At 37.3% G+C, this 16,234-nt stretch overlaps 1 protein-coding gene and 1 non-coding gene across 4 annotated transcripts in view; one reads left to right on the top strand and one right to left on the bottom strand.

The window, feature by feature from the left end:
• The window catches only part of BABAM2 (BRISC and BRCA1 A complex member 2), a 399,480-nt gene that overhangs the window by 30,002 nt on the left and 353,244 nt on the right, over nucleotides 1–16,234 (top strand). For all 3 annotated transcript variants that reach the window (XM_043469051.1, XM_043469049.1, XM_043469050.1), the window contains exon 3: nucleotides 15,146–15,222. In XM_043469051.1, the coding sequence (XP_043324986.1) occupies nucleotides 15,146–15,222 (77 nt within the window). The remainder of the gene's footprint in view (nucleotides 1–15,145; nucleotides 15,223–16,234) is intronic.
• Nucleotides 11,761–11,900, bottom strand: LOC122442774. The gene has a single exon (XR_006269762.1). It is a non-coding gene; the product is annotated as a small nucleolar RNA SNORA70 (small nucleolar RNA).

Raw genomic sequence — 16,234 nt, 5'->3', positions numbered from 1 at the left:
TTTTTTTTTAGTGTAAGAATTAACGGCTTTCCCACAGTTGGAATAAGAATCTGTTCAGGATGTTTATGTAACTTATTTTGACTTTGATATGACCTTGGAGTGTGCTTGTCATCTCTGGCTCCACTTGCTCACCTGTACTATATATGCAGTAGTTATCAGGTACCTCCTGTGTGTTGTCAGGTATGCTGCTGAGCACTAAGGGATCAAAGGTTTAATGTACTCTAGTTCATCATAGAGCTTTTATTCTAGCAGACTGTGTCTTTGGTTTTGCCCTTTTAAGGACACTTGCTGGTAGGTATTTTTCCTTCCTCTGTCTTGATCAGACCCAACTTATTCTTTGAGGCCAGTTATATTCCAGTGAACCTTCTTTGATTACTTCTGTTGTACATGGTTTCTCTGCTCCCTCAGCTTCTATTGTGTTTATTTTCTTTAACCACTAATTTGGTAATTAATCATGTTAATTGCTTTGTGACTTGTATCTATTGTTGTCTTAGTTGTTATTTAAGTTGTGCCTTGTTTGACTTTCACAGATTTGATTTTTGTCTTCTGATTACAGTTCGGGTTCTTGAGGAGAGAGACTCCTTTCTGTAACTTACAGCAGTGATCTTGTTCAATCATGCACCTCAAATAATTTGATTATGAACCCCTAATACGTGCAAGTTTATTTAATTATAAAGCATGCTTGTATAGTATAAAGCAAATATAAAAAGAATGATATATCCACTACTATATATAAAATAGATGATCAACAAGACCTACTATATAGCACAGGGAACTCTACTCTGTATTCTGTAATAACCTCTGTGGGAAAGAATCTAAAAAAGAATACTTGAAACTAACAATACACTGTAAATCAACTATACTCCAATATAAAGTAAAAATTATAAAATGGAATAAACATTACTGTAAATATAATTTATATAATTGAAAAATTATTTTTGGCTGTGCTGTGCAAAATGCAGGATCTTAGTTTCCCTACTAGGGGTGAAACCTGCGCCCCCTTGCAGCAGAAGCATGGTCTTAACCACTGGACCAAGAGGAAAGTCCCAGGTGTAGCACTTTATATTCATGTTCAACAAATACTTATAATTTGATTTGGAGTAAAGAAACATGTATTCCCAGTTACAAATTTTTAGAAAACTTTCTGGCTCCATAAGAGTTAAGAAAAATTCAATTAAGGAGGAGATGAAGATTATGAACATAAACTATTTCAAAATGACTTGGTATCATGGAAAGGAAAATGTGAAGTTGCATATGCAGGTGGCCGTGGTGATCCACTGGCAATAGAAAATCCAGCTCAGGTTCCTGTGATCATACTGAGCCTAGACATGGTACACATTCATAGCAGTGGTCAAACTGAGTGTGCATTGTAGTCTCCTGGAGGGCTTTGTTAAACCATAGATGGCTTAAAACATATTCTTGCAACTTAATGAATATTAAAACATGAACGTCTTGAGTTACCACTACCCATATCAAGAAATAAAATGTTTGGCAATGCCCCAGAAACTCCTTATGTGCCTCTTCCCAGTCACCACCCCATTCTTCCCTCATTTGTAGACCACTGTTCTGACTTTTGTAGTCATCGCTTTCCACTTTCTTTGTACTATTTTTATCAGTATACAAACACTATAGTTTTTTTCTCTGATTTTGACCTTCATTTTTTTTAAAGTAATATATTTATTTATTTATTTATTTTTATTAGTTGGAGGCTAATTACTTTACAATATTGTAGTGGTTTTTGCCATACATTGACATGAATCAGCCATGGATTTACATGTGTTACCCATCCCGATCCCCCTCCCACCTCCCTCCCCATCCCATCCCTCTGGGTCTTCCCAGTGCACCAGCCCTGAGCACTTGTCTTATGCATCCAACCTGGGCTGGTGATCTGTTTCACCCTTGATAGTATACTTGTTTCAATGCTATTCTCTCAGATCATCCCACCCTCCCCTTCTCCCATAGAGTGCAAAAGTCTGTTCTATGCATCCGTGTCTCTTTTTCTGTTTTGCACATAGGGTTATCGTTACCATCTTTCTAAATTCCATATATATGCGTTAGTATACTGTATTGGTCTTTATCTTTCTGGCTTACTTCACTCTGTATAATGGGCTCCAGTTTCATCCATCTCATTAGAACTGATTCAAATGAATTCTTTTTAATGGCTGAGTAATATTCCATTGTGTATATGTACCACAGCTTCCTTTTCCATTTGTCTGCTGATGGGCATCTAGGTTGCTTCCATGTCCTGGCTATTATAAACAGTGCTGCGATGAACATTGGGGTACACGTGTCTCTTTCAGATCTGGTTTCCTCAGTGTGTATGCCCAGAAGTGGGATTGCTGGGTCATATGGCAGTTCTATTTCCAGTTTTTTAAGGAATCTCCACACTGTTCTCCATAGTGGCTGTACTAGTTTGCATTCCCACCAACAGTGTAAGAGTACCTCATTGAGGTTTTGATTTGCATTTCTCTGATAATGAGTGATGTTGAGCATCTTTTCATGTGTTTGTTAGCCATATGTATGTCTTCTTTAGAGAAATGTCTGTTTAGGTCTTTGGCCCATTTTTTGATTGGATCATTTATTTTTCTGGAATTGAGGAGTTGCTTGTATATATTTGTTCTGTATAGTTGCTCTGCAGGAGTTGCTTGTATATGTTTGAGATTAATCCTTCGTCTGTTTCTTCATTTGCTATTATTTTCTCCCATTCTGAAGGCTGTCTTTTCACCTTGCTTATAGTTTCCTTTGTTGTGCAAAAGCCAGCAATCTATAGATTCAATGCAATCCCTATCAAGCTACCAACAGTATTCTTCACAGAACTAGAACAAATAATTTCACAATTTGTATGGGAATACAAAAAACCTCGAATAGCCAAAGCAGTCTTGAGAAAGAAGAATGGAACTGGAGGAATCAACCTGCCTGACTTCAGGCTCTACTACAAAGTCACAGTCATCAAGACAGTATGGTACTGGCACAAAGACAGAAATATAGATCAATGGAACAAAATAGAAAGCCCAGAGATAAATCCACGTACCTACAGACACCTTATCTTCGACAAAGGAGGCAAGGATATACAATGGAAAAAAAGACAACCTCTTTAACAAGTGGTGCTGGGCAAACTAGTCAACCACTTGTAAAAGAATGAAACTAGAACACTTTCTAACACCATACACAAAAATAAACTCAAAATGGATTAAATATCTAAATGTAAGACCAGAAACTATAAAACTCCTAGAGGAGAACATAAATCACACTCTCTGACCTAAATCACAGCAAGATCCTCTATGACCCACCTCCCAGAATATTGGAAGTAAAAGCAAAAATAAACAAATGGGACCTAATTAAACTTAAAAGCTTTTGATTTTGAACTTCAAATAAATGGAAACACACAGTATGTATTCTCTCTTTAAGCAATATGTTTGTGAGGTTTATCCACCTTGTTGCATGTAGGTATGGTTTATTTATTTTATTGCTATACAATATTTCTTTGAGAAAAAAAATTTCTTTTGATGATCACATCCTAATTTATCTTCCTAGCTTCTTGAGCTTCCCTGTTAGCTCAACTGGTAAAGAATCTGCCTGCAATGCAGGAAATCCTAGTTCGATTCCTGGGTCGGGAAGATTCCCCTGGAGAAGGTATAGGCTACCCGCTCCAGTATTCCTGCCTGTAGAATCCCATGGACAGAGGAGCCGGGTGAGCTACAGTACATGGGGTCACAAAGACTTGTACATGACTGAGTGACTAAGCACATCCTGTAGCTAATAGGCATTTATATGGTTGTTCAGTTTGAAATTCTAGTTTAGTTGTTCAGTTTGGGGCTATTTTCAAAGATTGCTGCTGTTATTGACATAATATTCTTTGGTGAGGGCTTACCTGGTGGCCCAATGGTAAAGAATCTACCTGCCAGTGTAGGAGATATAGGTTCAATCCTTGAGTTGGGAAGATCCCCTAGAGAAGGAAATGGCAACCCACTTCAGTATTCTTGCCTGGGAAATCCCATGGACAGAGGAGCCTGGTGGGCTACAGTCCATGGTGTCACAGAAGAGTTGGACACAACTTAGTGACTGAACAACAAATTCTTTGGTGAAGTATATGTACATATATCAATTGGGATCATTTTAGGAGTAAAATTGCTAGATCACAGGGTTGTATATATATTTAGCTTTAATAAATACTGTCCAGTGGGTTTTTAAAGTGGCTGTACCAATTTATACTTCTGCCAGCAGAGTATAAGAGTTCTCGTTTGTCTTCATCCTTGTCAGTACTTGGTTGAGATTTTAATTTTAACTACCCTGATGGGTGTGTTGTGGTAGCTTATTGTGGGTTTAAGTTGTTATTTTCCTGGTGACTAATTGAGTTAAGCACATTTTCATATGTTTATTGACCATTTGGATCCCCTTTTATGAAGTGCCCCTTTGGATCTGCTAACTTAGTTGCCTTTTTCTTACCGACTATACAGGAGTTCTTTATTTATTCTGCATATGAGCTTTAATCAATTTTGTATGTTGTATCATTTCCCACTCTGAGGGTTGTCTTTCACTGCCTTATGTGTGTGCTAAGTCGCTTCAGTCATGTCCAATTCTTTGAGACCTTATGGACTGTAACCCACCAGACTCCTCTGTCCATGGGATTCTCTAGGCAAGAATACTGGAGTGGGTTGCCATGCCCTCCTCCAGGGGCTCTTCCAGACCCAGGGATTGAACCCACATCTCTTATGTCTCCTGCATTGTCAGGCAGGTTCTTTATCACTCACACCACCTTCACTCCCTTAATGGTATTTTTTGATGAACAGATCTGTAATAATATTAATGTGATCCTATTTACCCATCTTTTCCTTTATAGTTAGTGCTTTTGGGGAACTTTTGTTCACCCCAAGTTCTTTTTTTAAAGGTTTTGATTTTGTATTGGAACATAGCTGGTTAACAATGTTGTAATAGTTTCAGATGGACAGCAAAGGAACTCAGCCATGCATATACATGTATCCATTCTCCCCCAAACTCCCCTCCTATCCAGGCTGCCAGGTGACATTGAGCCAAGTTCCCTGTGCTTTAGAGTAGGTCCTTGTTTGTTCACCCCAAGTTCTTGAAGATATTCTTCCATTATCTCCCTCCATCCCAGGTTGTCTTCTAAAAATATTTTTCTTTTTTCTCTTTTTTTACATTCAGAGCTTCAATCCACTTGGACTTGATTTTTGTGGAATGTTATGAGGGTAGGCATTGGGTTTCATATTTTTCACTATAAGTATCAATATGTCCAGCTGACCCAGCATCATTTATTGAAAACAATTTTTTTCCCTCACTTCTGTGTAGAGCTACCTTTGTCAGAAATCAAGTGTTCAGGTATGTGAGGGTCTTTCTCTGGACTCTCTCTTCTGTTTCTCTGTTCCTTTTGCCTATCTTTGTACCAATATCAGTACTTTCATGTTTTATAATAATTTTTGTTAGCCAATAGAGCAGGTTCTCCTACGAGTTTTTTTCTTATAGTGGTAAAATATCACACAAACTTTACCATTTTAATCACTTTAAGTTTACGTTCAGTAGCATTAAGTATATTCATGTTATTGTGCAGTCATTGTCAGCATCTATCTCTGTAACTTTTTCATCTAGCAAAATTGCAACTCTGTACTCAGTAAACACTCTTTCCCTTCTTCTCTAAGCCCCTGGCAGCCATCATTCTCTTTTTGGTCTCTTTGAATTTGACTACTCTGTGTACCACATAGTTGGAATCATATAGTATTTGACCTTTTGTGGCTGGCTTGTTTACTTACTGTTGCATTTTCAAGGTTAATCCATATTGTAGCATGTGTCAAAATTTCTTTCTTAAGGCTACTGAATAACATTCCATTATGTGTGTAGACTACATTTTGTTTATCCATTCATCAGTTGATGGACCCTTGGATTGTTTCCACCTTTTGGCTATTATAAATAACTCTTTCAAGTTTTTCTTCATCAAGAGAATCTGGTCTATTCTTAGTTCTTAATATTCCATTTACATTTTAGATTCTGCCATTCAGGTTCCAGATCAACTTAAGAACTGTTGTCTTTTCATTGTGTTTCTTTTAATTTGTGAACATGGTATCTATGTTCTTTTTTTGGTTTTATTTTCTTCTTAGTAATAGCTTTTCTATATAGTGCTCTTGTGCACCTTTTGTGACATTTATTTCTATATATTTGATTGTTTGATGTTTTTAATAGCATCTTTCTAAAAGCTTTTGTTTTTTAACTGTTGATGGTATATCGATATACATATACAGTATACAGTTGATTTTGTGTGTGTTCTTTGTCTAGCAGCTTTGCTAAACTTGAATGTCATTTCCAGTGATAGATGTGAAGATTTTAAAATGCTTTCTACATAAGGTCATATTACCTACAAATGAGTATAGTTTTATTTCTTCCTTTCCAATGTTTATACCCTTATTTCCTCATACTTCAAACTTTGTACTAGCCAGGATTTCCATTTCAATATTAAGTAAAAGTGGTAACAAAGGATATCCTTGTTTCATTCTCTGTCTCAGAGGGAAAAATTTAACATTTTGTTACTAGCATGATGTTGCTGTAAGTTTTTTATAGATGGCCTTTACCATATTAAGGAAGTTTCTTTTTTATCCTTGTTTTCAAAGAGTGTGAAAAAAATCATGAATGGATATTTAATTTTATCAAACACTTATCCGGAACTTATTAAGATAATCCTCTTAATTTTCTTTTCTGTTCTGTTAACAGAGTGAATTAAATGCATATATTAGAAAAGAAGAAAGGTTGAACAGTAATGAGCTAAGCGTCTATCTCAAAAAGTTAAAGGATTTCCCCTTGCCTACTTAACTGTTAAAAATAGTATTTGAGCCCATTATTCCTACTGAAACGATATTATAATGTAAACCACGTTTTTGCTATAGAACACCTACTAAGATTTAAAAATATTTCCCACTCTAAAGTAGAGTTGAAACCTCTCACTTGTAAATGGAGATACAGCGGAGAAACTGAGAATAACAGTTGATGCCACATGAACTGGCAAACATGTGTTTTTGAATATTTTAATTTTATAATTTTTAAAACATTCTGGGCTGAGTCACTTATTTTGGTAATGGCATTTTGAATTCCTATGCTATGAATTAAATCCCTCACTTTCTAGTAGGGTTCAGAAATAGATTTTAGACTTTAGAGATGTAGAGGATGTACTTGGTATATTAGGAACATCATATGTCATCAAGCGGGTAGTTCCAGTCACCTGGATAATCATCTGAAACATCTACCTCAGTGTGATTTTGCTGCTTTCTTTTACCAGTTTTAATCCATGAGTCTTCTTGTAGAAAGGCCTAAGACTTGCTCTAGTGGGTTTTGATGTAGTCAACTAGTTGCACCATAATTTCCTTCCAAGACTGAAGGTGAAAGATTCTGTGAATCAGAAGTTCAGATACCTCCACAGATAAAATGCCCATTTTATAGATTATTTAGATAGCTGTTAAGATATCCTACTTCAGCCTTCTAGCTTCTTTACTGCTGAATTTCAGTCTGGAAACCATGATAATTTTGAAAGTGCTTTAGTCTGAGTGGAATTTTTGATGTTAGAGTTAATTCAGAGAAAATTAACTCTGTAAAATGAAACTGTGCTGAATATCAACTCACAATAATTCACTCTAATTTATGACTTAATAGTTATTTAAAATGCAGTTATTGGTCTCTGAGCCTGTTTTTGCTTCATACTCACCTGGCATTTTAGGTTGCCAAAGCTGAAGACTTCCTTCTTAGCTGATGTTAAATATTGTTGGTTAAGCACACACGTCATTATCAAGAAAACAGGAAGCTATGTAGGAGAACATGCCAAATGGTGAATTAATAGAGTAAAGGAAACTGACGTTTACTCAGGGAAGGAACCCTAGACTCATCTGCTTTGTTCTTTTTAGGTGGCTTGAAGAATAGAAATGGTTTGTCATTACTTTTTTCCAGAAAGTATGTCAAATAATAGGTTTAGCTTTAAACTGGAAAGCATATATTTTGCATTGTCTTAAAAATGCTGATGTCTTAAAGATTGTAGAATATCTTCATTTAACTTTGTTAAATCAAGATTAATTCTTGGCTGTTACTCAGATCGTGTAAAGTGTTGTGAAATTGCCTATCTTTTCTTCTTTATAGTGAAACTCTCCTAATTTGAGTATGATCTCAGTAATTAGGAACTCAAGTAATGATTTGAAAAGGATTCAAATCTAAATTTACATTTCACTATTATTTAAAGACTTTGCTGAATAAATCAAGAGTGTCAACACTGCAGCACAGATTTAATCAAATACATTTGTTGAGAAGAGTTACAATTCACATTTTTCACTAATTCTGATGGTTTTCTCTTTAATTATTGAGAGATGATTTAGTTTGGTGGTTAAGAAAATGGGCCTCAAAAAAGAAAAGAAAATGGGCCTTGGAGCTAGACATCCTGGGCTTGGATCCCAGCTCTGTCACTTACTAGCAAATTACATAGCTTCCATTTGCCTCAGTTTCCTCATCTGTAAAATGGAGACAATAATAGTACCTATTGCTGAAGGTTGCTGTGGGCTTAAATAGTTTAATTAAAGAACTTAGTGACCTTTGCACAGTAAACGCCCAATAAATGTTAGCTGCTATTGTTATTATTTATTTTGAAAATAGAGTAATTTTAGGTTATGACTTTAAATTCTGAGTTGCATGGACAATTCTTCAAAGGGAGGACCTTCCACAAATAGTCACTTTTAACTTTCTCAGAGGTGAGGATGAGAACGGCTTCCCAATTCTAGTTAAATCCTCGGTTCTTGCAGGAAAAAAGCACTAGACTGGGAATCAAGTTTTATGCAAACCTTTCATTCAGCAAACCTTTACCTCCGTGCATAGTTGTTGGACTCTCCGTGTCCTGGACATAAGTGCTGCTGGATTCTGAAGATTAGAGATGATTTAAAGATGCTTAGGTCAGGGAGACTAAGATGGACTAGAGTGCCTTGGAAGTGGTTTCCAATCTGTTGTCGTCTATAAAATGATAATTTTTGAGTTTAGTTGATGATTTCAGTCATCAGTGCTGGGTTTGTAGCACTGTGCTGGATTGTTGTACTAAGACATTTTGAAAATGGTAAACCAGTTCTTGGCACCAAGAATCTTAGAACTGGTAGGAAAAACAAACCACAGTTAGAAAATAGATCAAAGATAATATTGAGAGTCATGTGATTAGATGGGAAATAGGAGATTGTAGGGATGATAGTTTGAGAAGGTTATTATGCTTAGCATTTTATAACGTCAGTGGTTAGCTCCAAGTTCTTAATAAGGTACCAGAGTAAACTGCCTATTTGATGTTAACTTGAGAGGAACCTTCTCTTTCTCAGAGTACATCATGAGGAATGTTGGGCTGGAAGAAGCACAAGCTGGAATCAAGATTGCCAGGAAAAATATCATTAACCTTAGATATGTAGATGACACCACCCTTATGGCAGAAAGTGAAGAAGAACTAAAGAGCCTCTTGATGAAAGTGAAAGAGGAGAGTGAAACAGTTGGCTTAAAGCTCAACATTCAGAAAACTAAGATCATGGCATCCGGTCCCATCACTTCACGGCATATAGATGGGGAAACAGTGGACACAGTGGCTGACTTGGTTTTTGGGGGGCTCCAAAATCACTGCAGATGGTGACTGCAGCCATGAAATTAAAAGATACTTGCTTCTTGGAGGGAAAGTTATGACTAACCTAGATAGCATATTAAAAAGCAGAGACATGTTGGCTTTGTCAACAAAAGTCCGTCTAGTCAAGGCTGTGGTTTTTCCAGTAGTCATGTATGGATGTGAGAGTTGGATTATAGAGAAAGCTGAGTGCCAAAGAATTGATGCTTTTGAACTGTGGTGTTGGAAAGACTCTTGAGAGTCCCTTGGACTGCAAGGAGATCCAACCAGTCCATCCTAAAGGAAATCAGTCCTGAATATTCATTGGAAGGACTGATGTTGAAGCTGAAGCTCCAATACTTTGGCTACCTCATGCGAAGAGCTGACTCATTTGAAAAGACCTTGATGCTGGGAAAGATTGAGGGCAGGAGGAGAAGGTGATGACAGAGGATGACATGGTTAGATGGCATCACTGACTCAATGAATGTGAGTTTGAGTAAACTTCGGGAGTTGGTGATGGACAGGGAGGCCTGGCATGCTGCAGTCCATGGGGTTGCAAAGAGTTGGATACGACTGAGCGACCAAACTGAACTGAACTGAAGCGTCACTTGGGAATTCCTACATGCACAACCTTTCTAAAAGGGAGCTCAACACCCTTTGTTTTCTTACCTGTTAGACTTTAAAATAGTGAATCTCCAGTATAATGAGGTAATTAGAATTTAGTGGAAGGTACATTTTTAGAGCATGGTTCATCCCCAGACCCTTTATATGTTATGATGGTAAGATGATATCTTTTTGTTCTTGTCATTGCTGTATTCCCAGCATCTAGCGCAATGCTTGATGTGTAGTCAACACTCAAGAAATATAGTTGAGAGGGAATCCCTCAATGGTCCAGTGGTTAGGCCTCTATACTTTCATTGCTGAGGGCCTGGGTTCAGTTCCTGGTCAGAGAACTAAGATCCCATGAGCCTCCACTTGGTGTGGCCGAAAATGAATAAAAAGTAAGAAAACAAAAATATAGTTGAAAGGCAAATTTGAAGTTACATTTGAATCGTCAGCAATTTCTAAGTCATCAAAAATTACTTTATTATTAAAAGATATTGGTCTTTTTAAATTTTAGATCTAACTATGTTAGGGCAAGTTGCCATTATGCAAATATAATTTTAATGAAGTTAGTAGCTTCTTACTTACTAGCTTTTTCATACTTGGGTCAGGAAATGCCTTTTTAGGAGTACTTGCCCTACACAAGGACTAATACTGCATTCTCTGTTACTGCATTTGACTACAACTTCATGGAAGACCTTACACCAGAGTTGCCCTTCCAAGCCATTCCTAAACCCTGACATGTGAGAAACTGTGAGAGATAATAAATATTAGAAATGTCATGTTTTGTGATGGCATAATATAAAGAGTTTCATACATCTCATTTGAAGACTGTTCATCAGTAAATCACCCTGTCGTATTTCCTTTTGAAAAGGAGTGAAGCACTTTAGAAGAAAAAGATAAATGAAGCCATCATAACCAAGTTTCCTGAGTCAAAATGTAAAAGAATATGTTTAGCTTTAAAATATTTAATTGTAGAATGGTTCATGTTCATTATTAATCAAAACAATGCAGAAGGTCATTGAAGAAAGTTCTAAGGATCACCCTAAATCCTACTACATTTTGGTGATGCTCTTTTTGAAATCTGTTTTTGTACATAGACATAAGCACACTTAGATCTTTCTTTTCTTTTTTTTTGACAGGAAATAGCATTTATTGGTGAGCGTGATTAAGGAGGGAACAGAGCTGATGCTCATGAGTGCAGGGCCCTCCATTTGTCCAGGGGACCACGATTAGGGATGTATTTGACCCCACAGCCGTCCGGGATGAGTCGCTTTTCTGCCACCATGTTCTCAGATTCATCCGCATTGAACTTGGTAAATCCCCACTTCTTGGAGATGTGGATCTTCTGACAGCCAGGGAACTTGAACTTGGCCCGGCGGAGGGCTTCAATCACATGCTCCTTGTTCTGCAGCTTGGTGCAGATGGACATTATGACCTGGCCAATGTGGACCCTGGCCACTGTGCCCTGGGGCTTTCCAAAGGCACCGCGCATACCTGTCTGGAGTCTAGATTGAGAAACAGCAGGCCAGTCATGAATGCCCACTAGGAAGAGTTGTCTCCAAGGTCCCTTAGGGCTCCCTGTACAGGCAACAGGTTGCATACACTACCAAGGAGGCTGCTGTTTGCAGCCATTGCACACAGATCTTTCTTTTCCATACGTGGAACCTTTCTTTTTATCTGTGTTTTTCAGTATTTTTTAACCCAAACCTTTTTTTTTATTAATTGAAAAACTATTGGCCTCCTTGAGTATGATTTGAAATTTCACAGTAAATTAAATAACATGACCAAAACCAGTTTTAGACTGAGGTAATTTAAAAAGGGGAAACAGTTTAATCTTAAACGAACCATTAGGTAAGATGACATTGGCTTGTTTCCCATCAAGCTGTTTATCCTAAGAAATATGGAAGACCGCATAACAAGATATTTTAAGTAATTTGCTTAACGTTTCCTTGGAGGAGGAGCTGAGTGCTGTTTAGGAGGGGGAGGCAGCTTAGCCTTTCTTCTCTGCTCCTTGAACAGCTTGGTTCTTGGCCCCAAATTTGTGTATACCTCTCAGCCAGACTGAAGCCCTGCAGTTAACTGGAGACTAGCTGATGTAACCCATGTATAGTCCTGCTTGAGGACTGTTACCCCTGCCATCATCCCCACTTCAAGTAAGTGATCTTTCCAACATCAGACAGGGCTCTTTTTTGATGAGTTTTTCTTCGATCTTCTTTTTTGTGTGTGTGCAGCTTTAGTGGCTCTTTTAGATTGTCTGGCCCTCCCACAGACCTGCCTCTGTTTCCAGGAAGAATTGGCTGTCAGCTGACTTTCAGCTCTTGACTTCCCTTCTCCCTCAGCTTGCTTCTCTCCTAGTTGTCCCTGTTGAGTAAATCCTCTTATCTCCATCGCCCCTGCTGTTTCCCCAGCCCAAGGGCCCAGCATCTTTCTTGCCTGTAATGGATTCTTCTTTGGTTTCCTGGTTTCTGGTTCACCTTTTCATAGTCCCCTTTTCCATATAGTGTACTGGATAATCTTTTAAAAACTTAGACTCAGATAACAATACTCTTCCTAAAACCCTCCTTTGTACTCAGAATAAAATCTGAATTAATCGCCACCACTTCCGTGGCTCTGCGTGGTCTGTCCCTTGTGTATCTCTTGTCCTGATCTTTTGCTGTTCTGATCTCCTGCAGTCACTCTGCTCTAGCTGCACTGCCCAGACTTAGCAAGATTCCTTCCCGCAGAAATACCCAAGTTGTTCCTGCCTTCACGCCTTTGCACCAGCGGTTTCCTCTGCCTGGAATGCTCTTCACCAGAACTGTGCATAGTTGGCCCCTTTGCGTTATTCAGGTTTCGGATTTCACCACCTCCAAGGGTCGTTTCCAGTCTTCCAGCATCGTGTGGCTCCCGTTTTATTGCAGCTCACTGTTTTATTTTCTTCATCACATTTAGCAATCTTAAACTATCTTTGTACATTTGTCTCTCTCTCTCTCTCTTTTTAATCATTTTTCCTTCCCTTGCCAGAATGTAAGTATCATGAGACTGTAGCTCTTGTCTATCTTGTCCACCCTGTATTCCTAAGACGTGGAACAATGTTCAGTCAGTCTTATCTAAGTGAAAAGAATCAGTGAGTGAATCAATCCGATGGAGAAATGTATTTTTTCTGCCCTGAGGTGGCTGGAACCAGCCATTCAAGTAGAAAGGGAGGAAGGTGAAAGGGCAGAGCACAAAGACACTTTCCTAGTCCTGGTTTAAGCATAAAGTGAATAATATAGAGTATGGCACCACAGTGACTGTAATTATTTCAAAATTTAATTCACATTGTAGAAGGATGAGTTTATTCAAATTAGAATCAGATTAATCTTGAGGATTTCCTGTACTATTAATAACTTCAGTCATTAAGTGATGTAGGTGATTTGATCTTCAGGCCTCCAAAGACACTTGATTGTATGCTTATTTGTTAAATTATTTAAAAACATGGTTGAATATAATGTAAGAGAAAAAAATTCTTAGTGTTGCTTGTAGAGTAATTTCTGTCATTAGATTATACTTCATATTTTATAATGTTAGTGTTTAAGTGTTTTCCATGAGTGTTTTCAAAGAACTACTATGTTGTAGGCTAGAAAAGATACTATAAGAGAGATATTTTAGTACCTTCAATAAAATGTGCCCCAAAGAATTTTTTATGTTGAAAGGTAAAGGAGACTGTGATCTTAAAACTTGTAAAAAAAAATTAAAGTAAGTTACTCTGTAATTATTAGTGCAGCTTTGTTGTTTAGTTTATAAGCTAATGTTTTTATTGGCCCCTAAGGATAAAGAGGAATACTCGACCTGGTGTGCGTACTCAGTCACTCAGTCTGGTTTATGCTAAATACATTAAAATTTGTCTACTTTTCTCTTTCACATTCACAGAGTTTTGGGAAAAAGTAATAGTAAATCTAATATGAGCTCTGAGTTAGTGTTTTTAGAGTCAGCACTTCTCAAATTTAGTTTCAAATGCCGGTTGCCTTTCACAGTGGCCATCTAGGGAAGTGGTACGTTTGTTCCAACAGTGCTTCCTTTCCTTAAACCACTTATGCAGGTTCTTTTTCAGAAATGTTTCATAGGCAGTTTTAGAGTTATGAAAAAATTTAGCCTTCTTACTGTACCAATGAAAAGCTTTGCTTATTTTTTTGACTAAACGAAGACATACAACTTCCTCAACTGACTTCATATTAATATTTTATTAATTTATGAAGCCAATATTGCTGTTACACAGTTGAAGTTATGACTCAGAAGATCATGAGAGATAGCTTACAAAGTAAATCTGTGTAAAGAACAAAGAACATTGTATAACTTTACGAAGTAATAGATTTAAAAAAAAACAACAAGCTGTTGAGACCTGGGTGACTAACTCACCCCCCCTCCCTTTTAAATTTGCATTTTATCTGAAACTGAGTGCAGAGCATTGTGCTCTGCTACAGATGTAAGTTATGGGGTGCCAAATCTAGAGGAAGCGCCTTGTTTTCAGGGAAAGAGAGAAAACCATCTGGTACCAGAAAAAGGCCAAAAGTGGGCTCTTTTTAGTACTAACTGAGTGAAAACTAAGAGTCTATATATAAAATATGACCATAAAACTGTGCTTCTTTTACAATTCTTGGCATCAAAGACTATAGACCTGTTTTGGATCATGTACCTGTTTTCAAAGTTGAGATACACTTCTTTGAGAGAAGTAGCTGAAGCAATGTTGGTATTTAATGTTAGAAGGCATATAGGTTTTATTGTGAGATAAATGAATTATTTCTTTGAGCACAGGTCTTATTTTGTCTTAGCCTCCATGACCATTAAGCACTTTTATTTTGGTCTATAAGTCAGTGTTTTAATCTTTGGTCTGTAAGGTTACTTTTAATTAACTTTATTAAATATAAATATGTGGGGTTTTGAGAAATGCTTTTCTTTTCTTTCTTTTTTAAAAAGCTGCACGTCATTGACTCCTGGACCCAACTGTGACCGATTTAAGTTGCATATACCATATGCTGGAGAGACATTAAAATGTAAGTAAATGATGACTGTTTTACTGAAAATGTAGATTACAGTGCTAGCTATTGGACTTTGTGCTTTAGTGTTTTTATTTCTGGCTTTTAAATGTTATCTCATAAGATATCAATCAGATATCTTATGGATTTACCACTTTTTGAAAATTTGTCTTTCAGTCCTAGTTCTAGTCAAAGTAAGACAGTTGGCAGACAGTAAGTTGTGGTCCAGTAGACATGCACGTGTTTTATCTTTTATAGCAAAGATCAGAAATATAAATGACTATAAGGCCAGACTGGTAACATGAATGAGGGACATAGGCTAGGGGTGACAAATTGGAGCACTCAACCCAGTTTTGAGTGGTTACCCTTACTGATTTATTGAGAAAAGGTGGAAATCTGTATTTTTATTTGAATTCTCTCAGTTTTAGACATTGGCCACTTCTTGAAAATTACAGTGTGAGCCAGCATTAGGTAGGCCAAACCAAATGTGTGTATGGGCTGCCTTGAGCTCTTGAAACTCTGGTTTGTGACCTTGGTGAATAATATGCAAGACCTCCTGTTGGATTTAGTCCACCATCTGCAGCACTTGCCTAGGTTGCGTCAGCACTTCTCTGCCGTAATCACCAGGACTAAAGCTGTAGCCTGTGATGATGGAGATGATGATCGCTTTGGTTGGTTAGTATCAGTACTCTCATCAGAAATTTTCCCTTGAACTGAACAGGGTATGAAAGTCTGACTTTTCTTACAAAGAGGAATAAAGAACAAAGATATTGAAGGTGGGACAGATGGGTAAGCAGTACCTTTCAGACCATGGATTGTGTGTTTTGCCATTTTAGGCCAGAAAAGGCCACATCTTAATATTTGTAGAATCACTCTATATTAATTTACCGATTGCAACATGAACTGAAAAATTTGTGACGTGCTGACCTGTTAACCTTTTATTGTTAGTTCATTCTCTAGAAACCATTAAAATAGAAAAGAATTTCACCTGACTGAGATAGTAGGACATATCGGATTGCTACTTTTTTGG

The sequence above is a fragment of the Cervus canadensis genome, chromosome 5, assembly GCF_019320065.1.
Source record: "Cervus canadensis isolate Bull #8, Minnesota chromosome 5, ASM1932006v1, whole genome shotgun sequence".
Taxonomy (NCBI): domain Eukaryota; kingdom Metazoa; phylum Chordata; class Mammalia; order Artiodactyla; family Cervidae; genus Cervus; species Cervus canadensis.
Note: the sequence above shows the minus strand (reverse complement) of the source record. Positions and strands in the feature narration are given on the sequence as shown.